Genomic DNA, 16,238 nt, shown 5'->3' on the forward strand with positions numbered 1-16,238 from the left:
CGCCTTGCATTTCAAGCATCATATTATACGTTTTAGCTTTGCACGTAAACTACAGTTTTTCATGATCCAATTTTATTATCTACTTTAAATACTTTTCATAACTTTTACACAAGTTATTGGCGAGCAGTTGTTTTCATTACGACGCCAATTGACGAGACGATTCGTCCAACGTAACCGAGGACGTCGAACCAGCCGGCGAAAGTAGGTTTTGTACATCGTTTTACCCATAATACGTGTTATTTGTTCGGATTTTCTCGTTTTATTTAATTTTCTTCTCTTGAATTTGTTTGTGGTTTTCCTTTCTTTCCTCGTTTTTCAAATGCTTTTCTCGAACTTGACAAGACGAACTCCGACCAATCCTCCCTCGCACGCCGCGTGCAGAAGAAGAGTTATACAGTGCAAATTACCAACGAAATTGAATTGAAATTGGTTTTTGAATGTTACACAGAATGTTCGATCTCCACGCGGTATTTTCTTCGATCGATTTACATTTTTTGAGTTATATTTACACCCTGTAGCCTCTTCGGTCGTCGTTCCTGATCGAGTTTGCCAAACACAGGGCGAATATTATGCCGACCAACTGAAAGCGGAAATATAAAAAAACATTCGTTAAACACAGAAATATAAGTGAACATCCGACGCATGTTACATGTTTCAAAATTGTAATTCATATATTCTACTCAACAGACAGCAATTCAATGATGGAAAAAAAAAATTTCAAAAAATCTAACCTCAGTTGCAGCAACGCCGATGGCAATTCCGCCAATGATCTGTGCGAATTTTCCGAAAATATTCTCGAGCGCATCGAGACATCCAGTTGTGTATATCGTTGACGTGGATGAGGAGCAACTGACACCCTCAGCATTTCCGCAGCAACTCCATGGAATGGTGCCGTTAGAGCTGCTGGAATAGTCCGCAGCCGAATTCACTCCGCAGCAATTCAACTGTAATACGAAGTAAAGAACTTGTGTTATCGACTCACTGCACAATACCGCTGCATTTCATTTTAAATGGCGCTTGTGAATTGTACTTTTTTTTTCTTTTCAAGACCTACCTGAGTCTGTACTACGTCAACAATGGCCCGGTCATCGTCGCTTGACCAGTATTTCGCAAATATGTCTTTGTAAGCAGTGGTGATGTTCGATTTCCACTCATCGGTACCGACATCTTTGTATATGAGGAAGGCCCAGACACCGATGGCGATTTGGATGATCAGGATAGCCAGAAGGAAGACGGCGAACTAAAATTTAATTGTACCGGTTAGCCGATTCGTTCGCATCGCATCGATGCAGAGAGTCTTTTGGATCGATTTACTAAAATATCGTTGCCTCTTTACTCACCGTCACAACCATGCAGTGATTCTCCCTTATAGTTCCGCAGCATCCGAAGAATGCAATCACGAACACTATCGAGCCGAGGATTATCAGACCGATAGCTGGAGCCCCAACGCTTTCGCTAATTTTCTGGTAGTCGTCCAATTCCAAATGGATCCAAACGCCAAGGCCAAGGAGGAGCAAACCCACCAGCTGTAAATGAATTAAGATAAACGTTATGAGAAATTTTAATACGCAAGATGTTACTCAGTATATATAACGATGTTGTAATGAGATATACCGATGTTACAACTTATTGCATTTCGTAACGACTTTATTTTTTTCCCGGACTTGTAACTCAGAGGAAATCGTTGCGGGATGGGAAATCACACGCTTGCTCGTCATAGGCGATAAGTAATCCACATTGGTTGTTCATTGTACGTGCGTCTGACTCACAGCCGTTCGTGATAACGCAATATGATATTTATAAAACGCTGTTAGTCCCCTGGTTACGGTTCAATCAAAGATGAGTACATGCGAACTCATAATCATGTGAATCAATGCATTGGCTACTTGGGGTCGTCGAGGAATTTCGAATCGACGAGATCTTCGAATTCGTCGAAAATTCTGGATAAGGACGTGAAAGATCCTGCTTAAATGTGTGAAGAATTGTGACGAAGGACTCTAGCATAGTATCATCGAGTTTATCCTTCTTCCAGAAATTAAAGTCTGTCAAAGGTCGCAGCAACAACCGCGTAACGTATGTTCAGAACAAAGACAAATGGCCGACGAATGACGAAACGACGGTCGTATTACGTATAAAGTACGAATGTGGAATGGCAATAACCAGCAACAGTAGATTGCATAGTTCGTTCCATGTGCAAGACGAAGGACAATGTAGAATCCCGACGCTGATGAGCTTTTTGCTGTTACCTTCAGTCAGATAAGTTTGCCGGTTTGCCGGTTTGTACGGCTATGCGATAAGCGCTGCCTGATACGCCGCATATTCGCGTTTTTCACGTGTTTACGAGCCACTCGAAACGAGTGTTCAATAAGTAAGTATATGTGTAAAATAATCGGGCGACCATCGTTTCCAAGCAAAGTGTCTGCCGATGCTTTCAGTGATCGACTTTAGACACATTGTTTGAATTTTATCAATTTTTTGGTCAAAACGAGAATCGTGAAAGTTGGCAGCCAAACTTGTTAAATTCATTGAAAACAGCAAAATGCAGTTCAGTTTTATCCTCACAACTTTATAAAAGGATTCGGGGTTCAAGATATGTCACAAAATTTTGATTTTCGTTCTTCGCTACATTCTTTGAATAAATATCCGAACGTTTGGCTGTTAACTCTGGCTGCTATCTCCAGCTTCGTCGAGGGTCGAGTACCATTAGATGAAGATAATCACTTCCTGGAATGAAATGAGTGATTGGAGAGTTCTACAACGTTCTATGCCTCAAATTCAAGCGTCGAAAAATTTGTATTATTTTATCTATCATTTAGCGCTGGCGCAAGATAAGAAATTATTATCGCCCGTGCTGAGTATACGCAGTATGATACAAATAACTGATCTATAAGAGAGAAAAAAATTATTACGTATACTTTTAGACCCAGTTTATTATACGACTGTAAATATGAATCCCTCTTGCACTGTTCCACAAACATTTTTCAAACATCGTTTGAACAAAACTGCGAATAAAAATTCGTGCGTAAATACAATTACAAAAAATTATTGTTTGTGCATTACGGAGGGGGTGGGGCAGGGGTCAATGAAAAAATCCCAATAACAAGAAATCAGCGTGCCTATATTATGCAACGGTGCAAATAATCACGCATGCAGGTATCATAAAGGCTCTCTTATCGTCATTAAAGTGTGCGCCATGCTTCGTCGCTCTCGCGTTGGCAAACTGAACGGTTTAGAGTGATGTTATCGTTTATTTGAAGAGTCGTACACGGTTGAAAGATATGCGTTCAATACTTTTCGGACAAATAAACTGTTCGTATATTATCGTATCTTGCGTTCCTCGTGGATGACGGTTCGCGAATATGCCGGCAAACCGACTGCGCAGCATTGAATGTACCGATCGTGAAAATTTTATATAAATTTAGCACCGTGACTAGTAGTGCTATATATATATCTGTATACCGTGCAACATTTGAGCCGGTATTCAAGGATGAAAGAATCTCACGAGCTTTGGAGATCCCGGGACTGTTGGTTTGAGCTTCTTGCGCAATGTTACTATTAATATACTTTATTATCTGCACATCTACGTAGATAAAAAAGAAAAATGCTACGAGGATAAATTCATTCGTCGAGTCTTTATTTCCACGAAGAGATTATAACGGAGGAGAAAGAAGCGATAAAATATGCAAACTTATTGTAATGAACGATGATCTCAACGAAATCCTGTTTTGTGTCTTTTCGAAGAATTTTGCACACTTATAAATTTGCAATCGTTCGACAATTGTCCTTGGCCAAAAGTAATCGGTAATATAAAGTCACGGTTTTTTTCCACTCGCTCGTAGATGGAAAAAACATATCATTCATCTGAACTTGACATTTCCATGAGCCTAAGAAAACATGTAACCAAAAATGTATTCCTTTCAACGAAATGTCTCGTCAATAATCGGGAGTTTATGTATTTTTGTTATTACCAAAGTTCACGTCTATCCTCCGAAATAAAAGACGTCACATATTTACGATTCTGATATCAGGCAGAATTTTAGTTCGAGAGAATATCAATATTGCTGCTCTGTCTCACTGGTGAAAGGAATTTTTATTTCTAACGAACGGTAAAACGGTGAAAGCGAAAGGCGATACTTGGTATTCATTGTCGGCTCTCAATTACACAGACGCTTCGGAATTTAACTTCTTGGTTTAAGCGACTCTAGAATGAATCTGCAAGGTCTTCGTGGGCGGTTTGGTCATCCTTGAAAGACGCTTTACGGTAAGACCAAGGCTCTGCGGTTCTGCGCCCATATCGGGAACTCCGTACAGGATATTGAGTAAGGGAAAACTCACGATGAGTAAATTTCACCGTAAATCCCCCGAAAATGAAGCAATAATTATAAGCCTGAAGCGTCGATACGTGAAACGTGATCCTGCAATTGATGACAACGACTACTCAGGAGGGCCAGGACTGATCTCTACTTGTCGCTTAGCCATACCCTCAGCAATTATCACGCGGCTATCCGTCAACAAAGCTGACAATTTACGTATCCGTACGTGATTAGATTCGCGATCTATGCCTGAACAATGCGGTAAACATCGTTGACTCATTCGTAATGTTCGAGTCTCAGGGGAGGGGGGGGGGAGGGGGGCTTTGTTTGCGTACGATGAATGTTTACATCCATGCTCTGGTATAGCGACACTTACCGAGAATATGAAATTGAAGGCGAAAAGTAGCCATCTTATGCATTCACACGCGCAACTCATCTTGATTTAACGATATATCGTGTGATTTAAAATCGAGAAGAATTTATCGTAAAAAAATTACACCCGCACCGGTAGAATCACGTCGCGGATTGTTCTAACTCTGAACAAGTACCGGAGCCAACTGACTAAGCGCGACGTTCACTCTTGGCTCTTGGCTCTTGGCTCTAGAATTCTGGCTAACGCAACGCAACTACTTTGATATACGAACAAAATTGCCCGAAGCGACCCGAGTTAACAACTAGGCGAACGATTTTCCCAGCGGCTGGGGACAAACTGATTCTCCGCGACCATCCACTCACAATATTTACACCATTCCCCCCACATAGTTGTAGAAGGAAAAACATTCCATGTACGAGGAAAAGAAGTTGGCTTACACGTCGTGACCATACAATGATGTAATTCTCTACTGTGGTTAGCGATATGAAAACCACTATCAGCGGAAATCCTTTTCGACTGGAGGAGCACCGTTACTAGTCACAGCCCAAGGAGTCCAGTTAATCGTTAAGGATATAATTTTACTCGAATAACTCAATTATGCGATGGCAGGTCTTTGGCAACAATTTTTACAATTTTCAGAAAAACAACAATATGCAATAGTAAAATGCTGCCATTTGAGGGCTACAATATTGCAGATAAGAGTGAAGGTGGATGGTCTATTGGGTCCAGTGGGTACAGTGGTCCGAAGAAGTTCTTTCGCCGCAGGCTCTTCGGCTCCGATGATTTTGGATGATGATCGGAGGCGGAATGTTCTTATTCGGCCCACTGTACACGGCTCTTATAATGGGGTGACGTCAGGGGTTTTTTATTCAACCAGAACGTGATGGCAGAGTTGGGCGTGAGACGCGCACGTCGGTCTGGCAACACTGCCACAGCCGATCCCCACCGAAGCCCATAGAGAGTCTGGTGTTTGAGGTATATGCACGGCTATATGTTCAATTGTAACGCATCCTTACACATACGCAGTTGGCTCATGACCATTGCGTGTTCCATTTAGGCGTGGAAGAGAGGGACACCGTGACAGACCTCCTCCTACTACGCGCCGACAAGTGAGACCAGTTTGCGCTCGAGGTTAACCAATGTCGCTTTTTTTTTTCTTTTCTCTTCTATCTACCATTGTTGACTTTGTGAGAGAGAGAGAGAGAGAGAGAGAAGTCACGGATCGACTCTCGGGATACGATACACTGTAGTAACTCTAGAGCCCAGGTATACAGTTTCCTCGGATCCGGGACCAGCGGGATTCTAAAAACCTGTTGTTCTACCTGCAGTCTCTTTCTCTAAGCTCTGCCTCGGTGAAGAAGCCCGGACACTTCTTCCTAGGCACAGGCATCACGGATTGACGTGATAATTTCAACCGTTTCGACGACTTCCTGCCACATCCGACTTCGATCGAATCGATTCGTTGGATCCGCGAGGATAAGGTGGATGGCAGAGTTCTCATGACTGGGTTCAATATCGGGTTAATCTATTTCTTTGTAAGAGCAAACCGACTCATGAACGGGAATTGAATTTACTTTATTGGAATTTCATACTGTAACTTATGCTACTTACGTTTGCGTGGAAGTGAAATAATCGTCATTGCGGTGTGGAATGACACACGATTTTCATTAAGTCTTGAACTCACGGTTCGTATCAAAGAGCCTATTGAGAGATAAGCGTTCCAACTCGTTCTCGAAATAGTTTTCGTTATTTGAGTAAGAAGATAAACTACCCGTTTGCTGTATGCAAAGCGTTGCGTGTATCAGTAAAACTGGCATACATGATAATGTTTATAGAAATCAAGGTAGAGCCCGGATGCTTAATTCGATTATATGCTATTATCTGAGAAGTGTGATTATCGGTTAAGAAGAGTCAAGAATACTTCATTGAAATTTTCACCGTTTGTCACTTGTCAGGGAACTGGAGAGCGTTGTTTTTCGTAGATAAGGAAAAATTGAGATGACTCGTTTTACTTCCAACAAATAATTCACCGTCGTAATTAATCCGTTTGTTTTCGTCGACTAGATAAGGACGACTCGTTATTTTTATGTCGTTAACGCATCGTAATTATCATCGCGCAGCGTGATTAACGAGGCTTGAACCGGAGCCAAGTTCGTGTACCAATAGTTAGAATAAAAAAATACACAACATAAGTTGAATTTCATCAATAATAGTAGTCCGAAAAGAGGATTAAGTCGATAAAGAAAGAAGCTACAGCCTTTCTCATCTGCGTCTCGACCACACGACGCGACGGAGTAAACAACGTGTAGCTTCGAGAAATCGATACCCATGGCGCGACTCTTTACTACCCATGCTGCAGGGTTAAACAAGCAATTTCTTGGTCCAGACGTGACGCACTAGTTTTGCTCCAGACGCGGATGGCGCCAGAATTTTCTGAAAGGGGTTGTCCGAACGGATCGAAGAAGCCGGAGCCAGCTTTTGGAGGCTTTGTGGCAAGAGTTCACCACGTCGAAGTGAGGAACGTTAACGTAACAAAACGTCATGGAATAAATCGTTTTACAATTTTATACCGACTTTCAAGAAGTTAGCTTTTCAAAATGTGAACGTATTTTCTTTTCTTATAATTTACGAATTAACGATTTTCCCAAACATGCATCGGTGAAGTAACGTTACCAACTTCATCCTCATGAGGGTTTATCTCTGAAATAATGTTAGAATAAAAAAAATCAATCAGGATGACCCATACCTAGGGTCGAAACGTCGGGATAAAGTTGTTATTCTTCAAGACCTTCATATCCAAGAACTTTCTTCACAAACTTATTCAGGTTAAGATTTCTTTTATCGTTTATCTTTGAAGTTCAAGCTGACATTCAGCCTTTAATTAATATCGACTCATTATTATCGCTTTTTTCTAGCGGACGGACCGTGACCGTGATGAATTTCCGGTGTTAAAAGGCGTCATCTTCCGCCCGTACACCACGGAAAAAATGGGGTTTCTTAACCATCGACTTCCTGCAGACGCGTAGACGGTGTAGCGAAAGAACTACTCGAGTTATCGTGAACTTTTCAACGCCTCGACTTGCTAGAAATGAAAAGAACCTCCGCAGGTAGTCAGCACCGCATTGTTCGGACCAGGTAGAGTCGGCTAGTCGGAATGCGAAGGGGCAAACAGGTTTTCCTTCGAAAATAAGGTCGGCTGCACGTTACAGTGCAGCTGCATCATCGCTGTTACATCACGATGCAATAAATAAATAACAGCAAGTAAATATATGAAATCGCAGAAATCGAGAGCGACTTCGATTGCACCAAAGATTTTTTTATGATTCGCAGGTAATCTCTGAGGTAGCTAAAAACCGTCGCTTCTCTTATGCAACTAAAACCAGTTAACGCGGCGCCGATGATTTAATTTTGAATTCGACATTTGGCGTTGAATAACGTATCGGAGTTACCAGAAATTTGATAATATATCGGAGTGCCTAAGCTTCTATAACAGCTCGTGACGTTTGCGGTTGACTAATCCGGCCGGAAACCAGGGCGCAGATAAAATTGATACTCGATATATTGAAGTAATCAGTTTAACAACTCACCACAAAGACGAAGTTGAATATGAAGAGCAGGTACTTGATACACGATATTCCGCAGCTCATTTTGCTTCTGTTTTATTACTTTCCTTCACAATTCAAGGTGTTCTTCAAGCTTCACTTTCGAAACTTCGGATTCTTCTACCCCGATATCCTTGACGTGTCAGCTCTCGATAATTACTGGAGTGGTGTACTGGGTTCGTATACCGTCTAACGCTGAAGGTCCGCTCTCGTCCCTGTCGGCTTTGCACTGTGGCACAGATTCAACTGACTCGAAGCCCGCGCTGCGCTTCGGTGTAATGCAGGCGCCCCCCTGTCCGGGGGGCTTATCTATCACTTGAGATAATAGGAAACAGATAGGAGCCAGTGGTACCTGGCTGATTGCGAATGAATTTTCGTCGCGCCTTTCCAACGGTAGAAGAAAGGCGCAAGGCAAGTTTGTTAAAAAAAATGCATATGAGCGAAGGGCCAGTTCGAACGTGATCAAATGATGGGAAATTCACCCTCTGATGGTGGCAGCAAAAAATCCTACTTATCATGCCCCAAACGCACCTTTATTATTCAAGAATACAGTGTAGTCTGATTTTTCTTACATCCAACTTCCACGTGTCCGTCTCTCACTGCGAAGCACGAGTCTGGCGGTTGTTTTTACCCTCAAACAGGTGGGAATGGGCCTAAATTAATTTCCGCCAGGTGAATACCGGCGCCATTGCAATTTGGACGAACGAAACGACGCGGAGCTTGTTCGACGATCCTACGCCAGTGTTTCCAATCGTGAGCGCATGCCTTCGAGAAACGACGAAACTAACGGGTGACCGTCATTCTTGAAACTCACTTTCGTGAGGTCCGATTCTTCGACGTGTTTTTACGGAGCGTATCTCCATTGACGAGCCGTTGCTGTTGCGTGTAGGTGAGGTTAATTCCTTAATGCTCCTTCGACTTCGTCCTCTACTAATGAGTGTGCAGATATTTTTAGGTATTCGCGAAGGATTTCTGTCTGCGTGTCACGTCATCGGTTTACACCTTCTCAGACTCTCTTAACGTTGATTTTCTTTCCTCATTTCAATTGACGTTTCTTCGTGGATTCAATGTCTTGTTCTGTTTTTTAGTATCAAGGTTTAGTTTTCTATTCGACGTCCGATGGAAGTTATTTAAACCGATGTATGTTACATGTAAAAGTACCAAGTAAATTCTTGACCTCTTTTTATTTTATTCCTATTTTTACGACACGCGTGATTTAATCGGCTGAATTCTGTTTACGCTGTACAAGTGAACGTTTTTAATCTTACACCGGTGATTTATTTTTGTACTCAAATCTGCGGTTTGGTCGAGTTTCGATTAGATATGGTTCTTTGTTTTTGCTAGTTTCTTACATTTCTACCTCCTACGTTACATATACTCTGCACTGCCACTTGGTCGAAAATCGAGTTACGCTGTTGTATGAGTCATTTCCATTTTAAACTCATTGTCAACGCCAGCGCAAAAGTAACGGTGGCATATTCATCATACCTCGTATAATACGTTTCGTAATGAGACCTAATTACCCCACGTATTGTAGTGGGACTTTCGGAATTAGCTCATTTAATTACACACGCGTCCCACTTATAACGCACTTATAAGTATACGTATGATTAAATTTTTAAAACAATTAGTGCAATTCGTAGTAGTTTACGAAAAGGCGTGCAGTCGATGCTGATTTATAAAAATTCAACCGTTTTAAGTACATTTCAGTCTATCTTACAGCAGATATAAAATTGTCGTTCGTTTCGTTTCACTTCAACTCTCATCATTTTCCTTATAAGTATTAACGCGTGTAGCCTTGTTGTGAGTCATCGGTATAATCTCTGGATAGACTGAGATAAGGCTTGTTTAGAAAGAACGAATGCCTCTAGTCAGTGTCACTTGATTCTGACGATGAATTGAGTTAAAGCAGGTCATTACGTTCGGTTGATGACTCTTCTCCTGATCGGAAGAGTGCCTTATGCGTTGACTAATGCTCGTATATGTAATAGCCGTTACCGCGAAATTGACGTTACATCGGTACTAACGTCACGAGAGATGAGCTGTGCACAAAGTTTTTCAGAACACTGCACACTTGTTGTAACACTTGTTGCAACACTTGTTGCCTGCGTGCTTCATTCCAATCGATCCAACTGTGTGTTTTATTTTTACGAGTCGGTCAGGTGGAGTAGAAGACAAATCAGTGATGTTTGCTGAATTGAATATTTCTGGGTTCACGCATTTTACAAATATAAATGCGAATTGGCTAAAATTCGAAAATTAAATATATTTTATAAACGATCCCGTTTAGAACAATGAGGAAGTAGGTAATTCCAAGAAATTCGTTAAACCACAAATATATTTACCCTCGCTAGTATCATGGCGCGCGTGGATAACACAGAGGAAAATGAAAGTCCAATTGTGATAAACAGTTTTAAACGCTGGCTGACGTTATAAATAGTATATTGGATTTGATGAAACGGCTTATGTCTACAATGAATGTATAATATCGTCTGCTCAACAGCCTGAGCACACAATTATGAGTTGCATGTAACCGTGACGTCGGTGAATATATAGGCAACTACTATTATATGCAGTAAAAAATTCAGTTCGGTTGCTCTACATGTTGTTTTTATAATAAAATCTAGGCGTAATCTATAGGGTTAAACCATATGCTAATTGACTATCATAATTTATACGTAAAGAGACTACATCTTTCGTCTTGGCGGTACTCGGGGCTTGACCACCAGCTGAGACGATGACTCCACCCCTGTACCGGAGGCATTTTGCATCCCCAGTGCATTCTGGGAGTTTCTAACCTCGCTTAGCGACAGGATTTCTCGCCGTCTTCTGGCAGCGCCCTTCTTTATCGCTCGAGCGAAGAAACATGCGGATATCACTCCGCACACCTTTGGAAGAAAGGGCAAAAACATGTATTAAGTTTTATTGAGCGGTTAAAATTCCAGATTTTTATTACAAAAGGTGGACTATTTTCTTAAATATTTTTTCCTTTCACTTTTCAAAATACGAAACAATACCCGGTGAATTATACAATTTTAATTTTTACATTCATTTCTCAAATGTTTTTATAGTGCAGGATCGGTTTGAGGAATAGTTGAAAATTTCAAAAATTCTATCTGCTTCACACGGCGACAGGCATCAAACATTTCGGAAAAACTGCAAATTCCTTAGAGTCTTAATAATTTCTTTGAGAACAACAAGACACCGTGTATTATTGTGCGATTGTTTTCATTGTTATACAAACGTTCGTGTTTACTAAAGAAATACGCAAACGATGTTCTTACTTTCTTTGCAGTTTTTCAGCAATTTCAAAATCTTTGATTCACGACTGACGCTACAGGAAAATCCTGAGGCTCAAACAAGTGGTTTCGCAGCGCCTGAATAATCGCAACCCAACAATCACGCATTATGAAGTAACAATTTCTCGGCCGGTAAATGAAACACTTTTTTTTTCAAATGAAATTTGCAGATAAGAAATCGCCAACCGCGAAGCTTCGCCAAAAATTTTAATTTTCAACACTGTGAAAGAGTGATCAGAAATTTTCCGGCCCGTTGAACGTAAGCCCTCAATATTCGAAATCGGTGGAATTTCTAATTATCAATGATCGAACGTTCACCATCCAAATCCACTGACAATGAATTCCATTTCCATCCTATAAATACCCCTAAGTTCCGAGCGAACAATGACCGAATAATTATTTGGGTAAACTTTCTATTTTCACCGTCATTAACTCTCACCTGAATGAGAACGGAGCAAAGTGCAAGTAGAAAAACGTGGAGGAGAATAGAACGCGTTCGGTTAACAACCAAGTGTAAGCATCCTCTGGAATACATGGTGGTACAAGTGCCACCGGCAACGGTTTCTGGATTTTCCACCAAGGATGTGTCGCAGCAGGACCAAGGAACGGAGTCCAGGATCCTGTAGTCGGCGGGTCCATCGATGCCGCAACAGCGCAGCTGTGCAAAAATACGAAATAGATTAACCCAAGAAATCTCCAGATTACGCTTTAAACCCCAATGCGAGTGCGCAAAATTATCTAACGAAAAATTTTTTACTGCTGCAATCGTCTCATGGACTGAACCTGATCCTACAAGCAGTTGTTTTATCAACGATCTTAATCAAGTCCTCGTGAAAAATTTTATACCCCCTGTCATAGTAACATCAGATAATATCGAAGATTGCTTGCGGAAGTGAAATATTATGCTCTGAACGATAAAAATCGGCGATCTTTTGTCCGTCGGATACCCGATAACTTACCCTTATTTGCATTCGATCCCAGGTGGATTTGTCGTCGGTTGCAGCAAGGGCGAAGGCCGTCTCGTGATCGGAAGTACGCAGAGGATCAATCTGTTCGTGTTTAATCACAGCCCATATTCCGGTGCCGGCTTCTATGAAGGCGACCATGCCCAAAACCGTGGCAAACTTAAAGATCAAATAAGAAATTAGATTGCAATCGCTCGAGACGTGACTCACGATTCTAATTACACTCGTGCTGATGCCGCTGATAGTGTGAGCGATAAGCAAGCTGATCAGATTCACCAATGGTCTTTGAACGTGCTTTAAAACCATCGTCGTATAATCGATGAAGTCAGCGATGGACGCTCTGCTTTGCCTTCAAATTATGAGCTCAATGTCTTCGTTAAGGTTGCGAATCCTCGTCGAAGTTTCGATTCAAATCAAAACGAAGACAGGCGAACGAAATATTTTCATTAAAACCAGTTATGCCTCACTGTGCGACAAGTATTCATTGATACTCCACGTTTTTACTACGCGAAATGTAAATGTGGTCATATTTTAACCGAGCTCAATATGATATTTGCATAGTTGAAATTTTGCGCGGTGTTAACATATATTGAATAACGACAATGTTTAATCTAAGGTAAGTTTATCGGTCATTGACCCTGTCGCGTTTATTGACATTATTTGGTTGAGCCTGTTTGGTCCTAAGTTCTAAGATTAGCAAAAAGTAAATTCTAGTGTGCAACCCTTTGGCAATTAGTTTCAGTCATCGAGAAATTCACAATTTGTTCCGTCGATTTATTGTTTTGGAAAACAAAAGAGTCAATAATTGGGTCTAAACGTATCAGTAACTGGTCCTACACTTGCCTTAATTGATTGCTTTCTATTTTCATGAAGTCTGATTAGATCGATGTTTTTTTCTTAAGATAACAGCTCAACACCTAATTCTACATGCCAGACGTACATCTTATCGACGAGTTGTGGTGCCATTAATTTCTTTTGTTTTAATTCGTTCTCGCCCGACGCTTTTTGCGGAATTCCCACCGGATACACGATTAGGCTCCGTAGATCGGTATCCAAGATATCGTTATCACAGTTGTATAAACAATCGGAGAGTGAGTCACAAGCAATATTTACAGAAAATTGCTCAACGAGTCGCACCCATTCGAAATTGGCAGCTATATACTTCCGCGTATTATCTTTTCTGCAAAGGAGTTGAATCATCGACGCTCGATCAAGGCCGACGGATTCTTTTTTTTTACGGCAATTAAAAGAGGTTTATTTCTATTTTTTCCATTATCCGAGACGCAGTGTCTTCTCAAAGTCGAAGCAGTGCAAAAGTTGTTCGAGTCTTTACCGTTTTCCGGATATCCGGAAGCTGTCGATATCCGACCGCGTGGAATTCCGACTACATGTGATCTCAGTGTCGCTGGTTTCTGTTAAATTTTCAATTAATTACCACAAACCTACTAACGCTGAATACCGATTCGACACAGTTTGAAAGACTTATACCGAGTGTCCCACAAAAGTAACCACACAAGCCTTACACAAATGACTTGCACCCTGTGAGTTGAGTCGACGATGTGCCATCCCCCCCATCCAAGGAGACAGGTGACCAGACCCATGACCAGAAGGGTGATCGACGACCCGCAGACATCGTCGGGAGTCAAAGGCCGGTACTGTTTCAGCTGGTAAATAAATATCCCAGATCCGACGGAGACGATGAGGCCAGAAACCTGTTGAAATTGATAAGAAGATTATAGATTTAATCAAAGAAGCTCCGATCGCTCATTCCTCGTCTTATGATTCTCCGTATCAGAGGCGAGCTCCGTAATCTCGGCAGATAAGCAAACTGCGTATCAAAGCCTTACTGGTATGGACACAGCATGGGATGATAAAATATGACGCCGATTCCATTTTCACTATTAAGTACACCGTTACTAAAAAATCACGAATCACTGATGAAACAGCCCACCACTGCAAAGATATTTAAACATCCCAACAAGCATGTCATTTAAATTCTCACAGAGATGCAGTTTAACGAATCATATTTCCCGGCGACGATGAACGACGCGAGGTCATCGGAGGACCGGAAATAACTAGAATCAAAAACCCGCGGTGGCTAGGTGGTAAAGTAAGTGGATGGTGGTAGACTTACGCCGAGGAGGATGACGTAGCCAAGTAGAAAATACCGGAGGCAGGTGACGGTCCGAGCCATCTGACGATGTTTATAAATATCCTCTACTTATATCGCGTCGGGGACGCGGTGAATGGCAAAAGCAGATACCGTGGGTTCTACGCACCACTTGGCCAGGTTCTCATCGCTGTTTTCAGCGGACACCCGGAGTAAAATCGGCCCCGCGAATCACCACCGGTCATTTCGATGGCACTGGAGGTTCGTGTTCCGCTCTGGGCACGTGGTGCTCACTCTTATCGCGACTCGTTCCACCAGCCCGGACACCCAGCGATGGTCGAACGAGTCCACTGGACGTCTCGAAACCAAGTCCCACTCTCGGGAGGTCCGGAAGGTCACTCCGTCGTCGGCGTCATTCCTGCAATGCTGCGGAACGACGGATGATCCCTGAGACAAGACGGTCGAACACCTTTTAAAATGGGACTCGGATAAACCGCTCGTTCAGCTCGATGCACACCGCGGACTGTGCTGCAGATGCAAACCCGCTTACCGAACGTCACGCATCACGGTGACCCTGGTGATTCAGAGACACGCGTTCTCCGCCTCCATACTCAACTACGCGTTGACCCCCGATGCCCGATGGGAACACAACAGAACAAAGAGATCGTCGGTGCAATGCACCGTCGTCTGGCAGGAGTTGGTGCGGAGGAACTCGCGATTTCTTTGGGGTCAAGGGTCACCGATTACCGGACCTTGGCTTAGGCATGTGTCCACTGATCCGCGTCTATCGCTGATGATTACCATTCACTCTCTAAATTGGCAAAGCTGATTTTTCCACTTCTTTGTAGACCGCAGTGACCGGTACCGGATCAAGCCTCTTATCGATCCGGAGCGTGTTGTGTACCTGCGTCATAGTAACGAGGACAGGTGCATTTTCGTGGGGACCAGGAGTTCTGAGTCATCGTTGTTTTAGTCGTGAAAAATACTTGTTTTTGACGGTTTGTATTTGCGTTTTTTGGAAGCTACGAAGCACGATGCCAGTCACTGGAGTCACGGTCAAAGTGCGTGATCGTCGATCGATCTTTTCGGCTGTCGGGAAGTCATTTTTTTTAGGATAAATACTCGGTCGGCAATATCGTGGACTTGCATGAGTTGATAATTAGCGATACAAAGCTGGGAAGAGATCGTCAACAAAATAACTCGATCATTATCGACTAATTTTAACCAACGGTTTAATCTTGTTGTTCGTTTTTTCAGTAGCTTAATAAAAGTAAATTTGCGGCGTTTTTGCCAACTTTAAAGACTCGGGCCACTATTTTCTACCCAGATGGTGGCGCCATCGGTGAGGATTCTATAAACTGACGAGTCGAGTTAAGGATTACTCGATGCTGCATCCTTCATTTGATATTTAAAGAATTGACGAATCTTGACGAATGTATGCTTTACAGAAAATAAACGCAACTTTGTACGATGAAAAAAAAATCTCTTCAATACTTTGTCCGCTTCAATTTAAACATGTTTACAAAATATTATTATATCTTATCGGCGATTGATTTTCGAGCAGATCGATCGTCTT

General features: G+C 42.1%; 2 protein-coding genes across 3 annotated transcripts; both read right to left on the reverse strand.

Annotated features, from left to right (window-relative positions):
- Positions 1–275: 275 nt before the first annotated feature.
- On the reverse strand, positions 276–8,587 carry LOC124410330 (CD63 antigen-like). 2 transcript variants are annotated; one of them, XM_046888604.1, is made up of 5 exons: positions 8,274–8,587; positions 1,341–1,526; positions 1,055–1,240; positions 732–944; positions 276–580 (listed from the first exon to the last, which is right to left on the reverse strand). In XM_046888604.1, exons 1-5 carry the CDS (start codon positions 8,331–8,333, stop codon positions 506–508), a joined length of 720 nt encoding a protein of 239 aa, XP_046744560.1. In that variant the 5' UTR covers positions 8,334–8,587; the 3' UTR covers positions 276–505. The 2 variants fall into 2 exon arrangements, with proteins under 2 accessions (XP_046744560.1, XP_046744561.1); XM_046888605.1 differs by lacking the exon at positions 8,274–8,587 and adding an exon at positions 4,690–5,020.
- Positions 8,588–10,732: 2,145 nt separating this feature from the next.
- On the reverse strand, positions 10,733–14,965 carry LOC124410313 (tetraspanin-3-like). Its single transcript, XM_046888575.1, has 6 exons — positions 14,832–14,965; positions 14,687–14,767; positions 14,076–14,264; positions 12,547–12,711; positions 12,027–12,245; positions 10,733–11,176 (listed from the first exon to the last, which is right to left on the reverse strand). The coding sequence occupies exons 2-6, from the start codon at positions 14,744–14,746 to the stop codon at positions 10,976–10,978; spliced, it is 834 nt and encodes a 277-aa protein (XP_046744531.1). The 5' UTR covers positions 14,747–14,767; positions 14,832–14,965; the 3' UTR covers positions 10,733–10,975.
- Positions 14,966–16,238: the final 1,273 nt, after the last annotated feature.

Source organism: Diprion similis, chromosome 9, assembly GCF_021155765.1.
Source record: "Diprion similis isolate iyDipSimi1 chromosome 9, iyDipSimi1.1, whole genome shotgun sequence".
Lineage (NCBI taxonomy): Eukaryota > Metazoa > Arthropoda > Insecta > Hymenoptera > Diprionidae > Diprion > Diprion similis.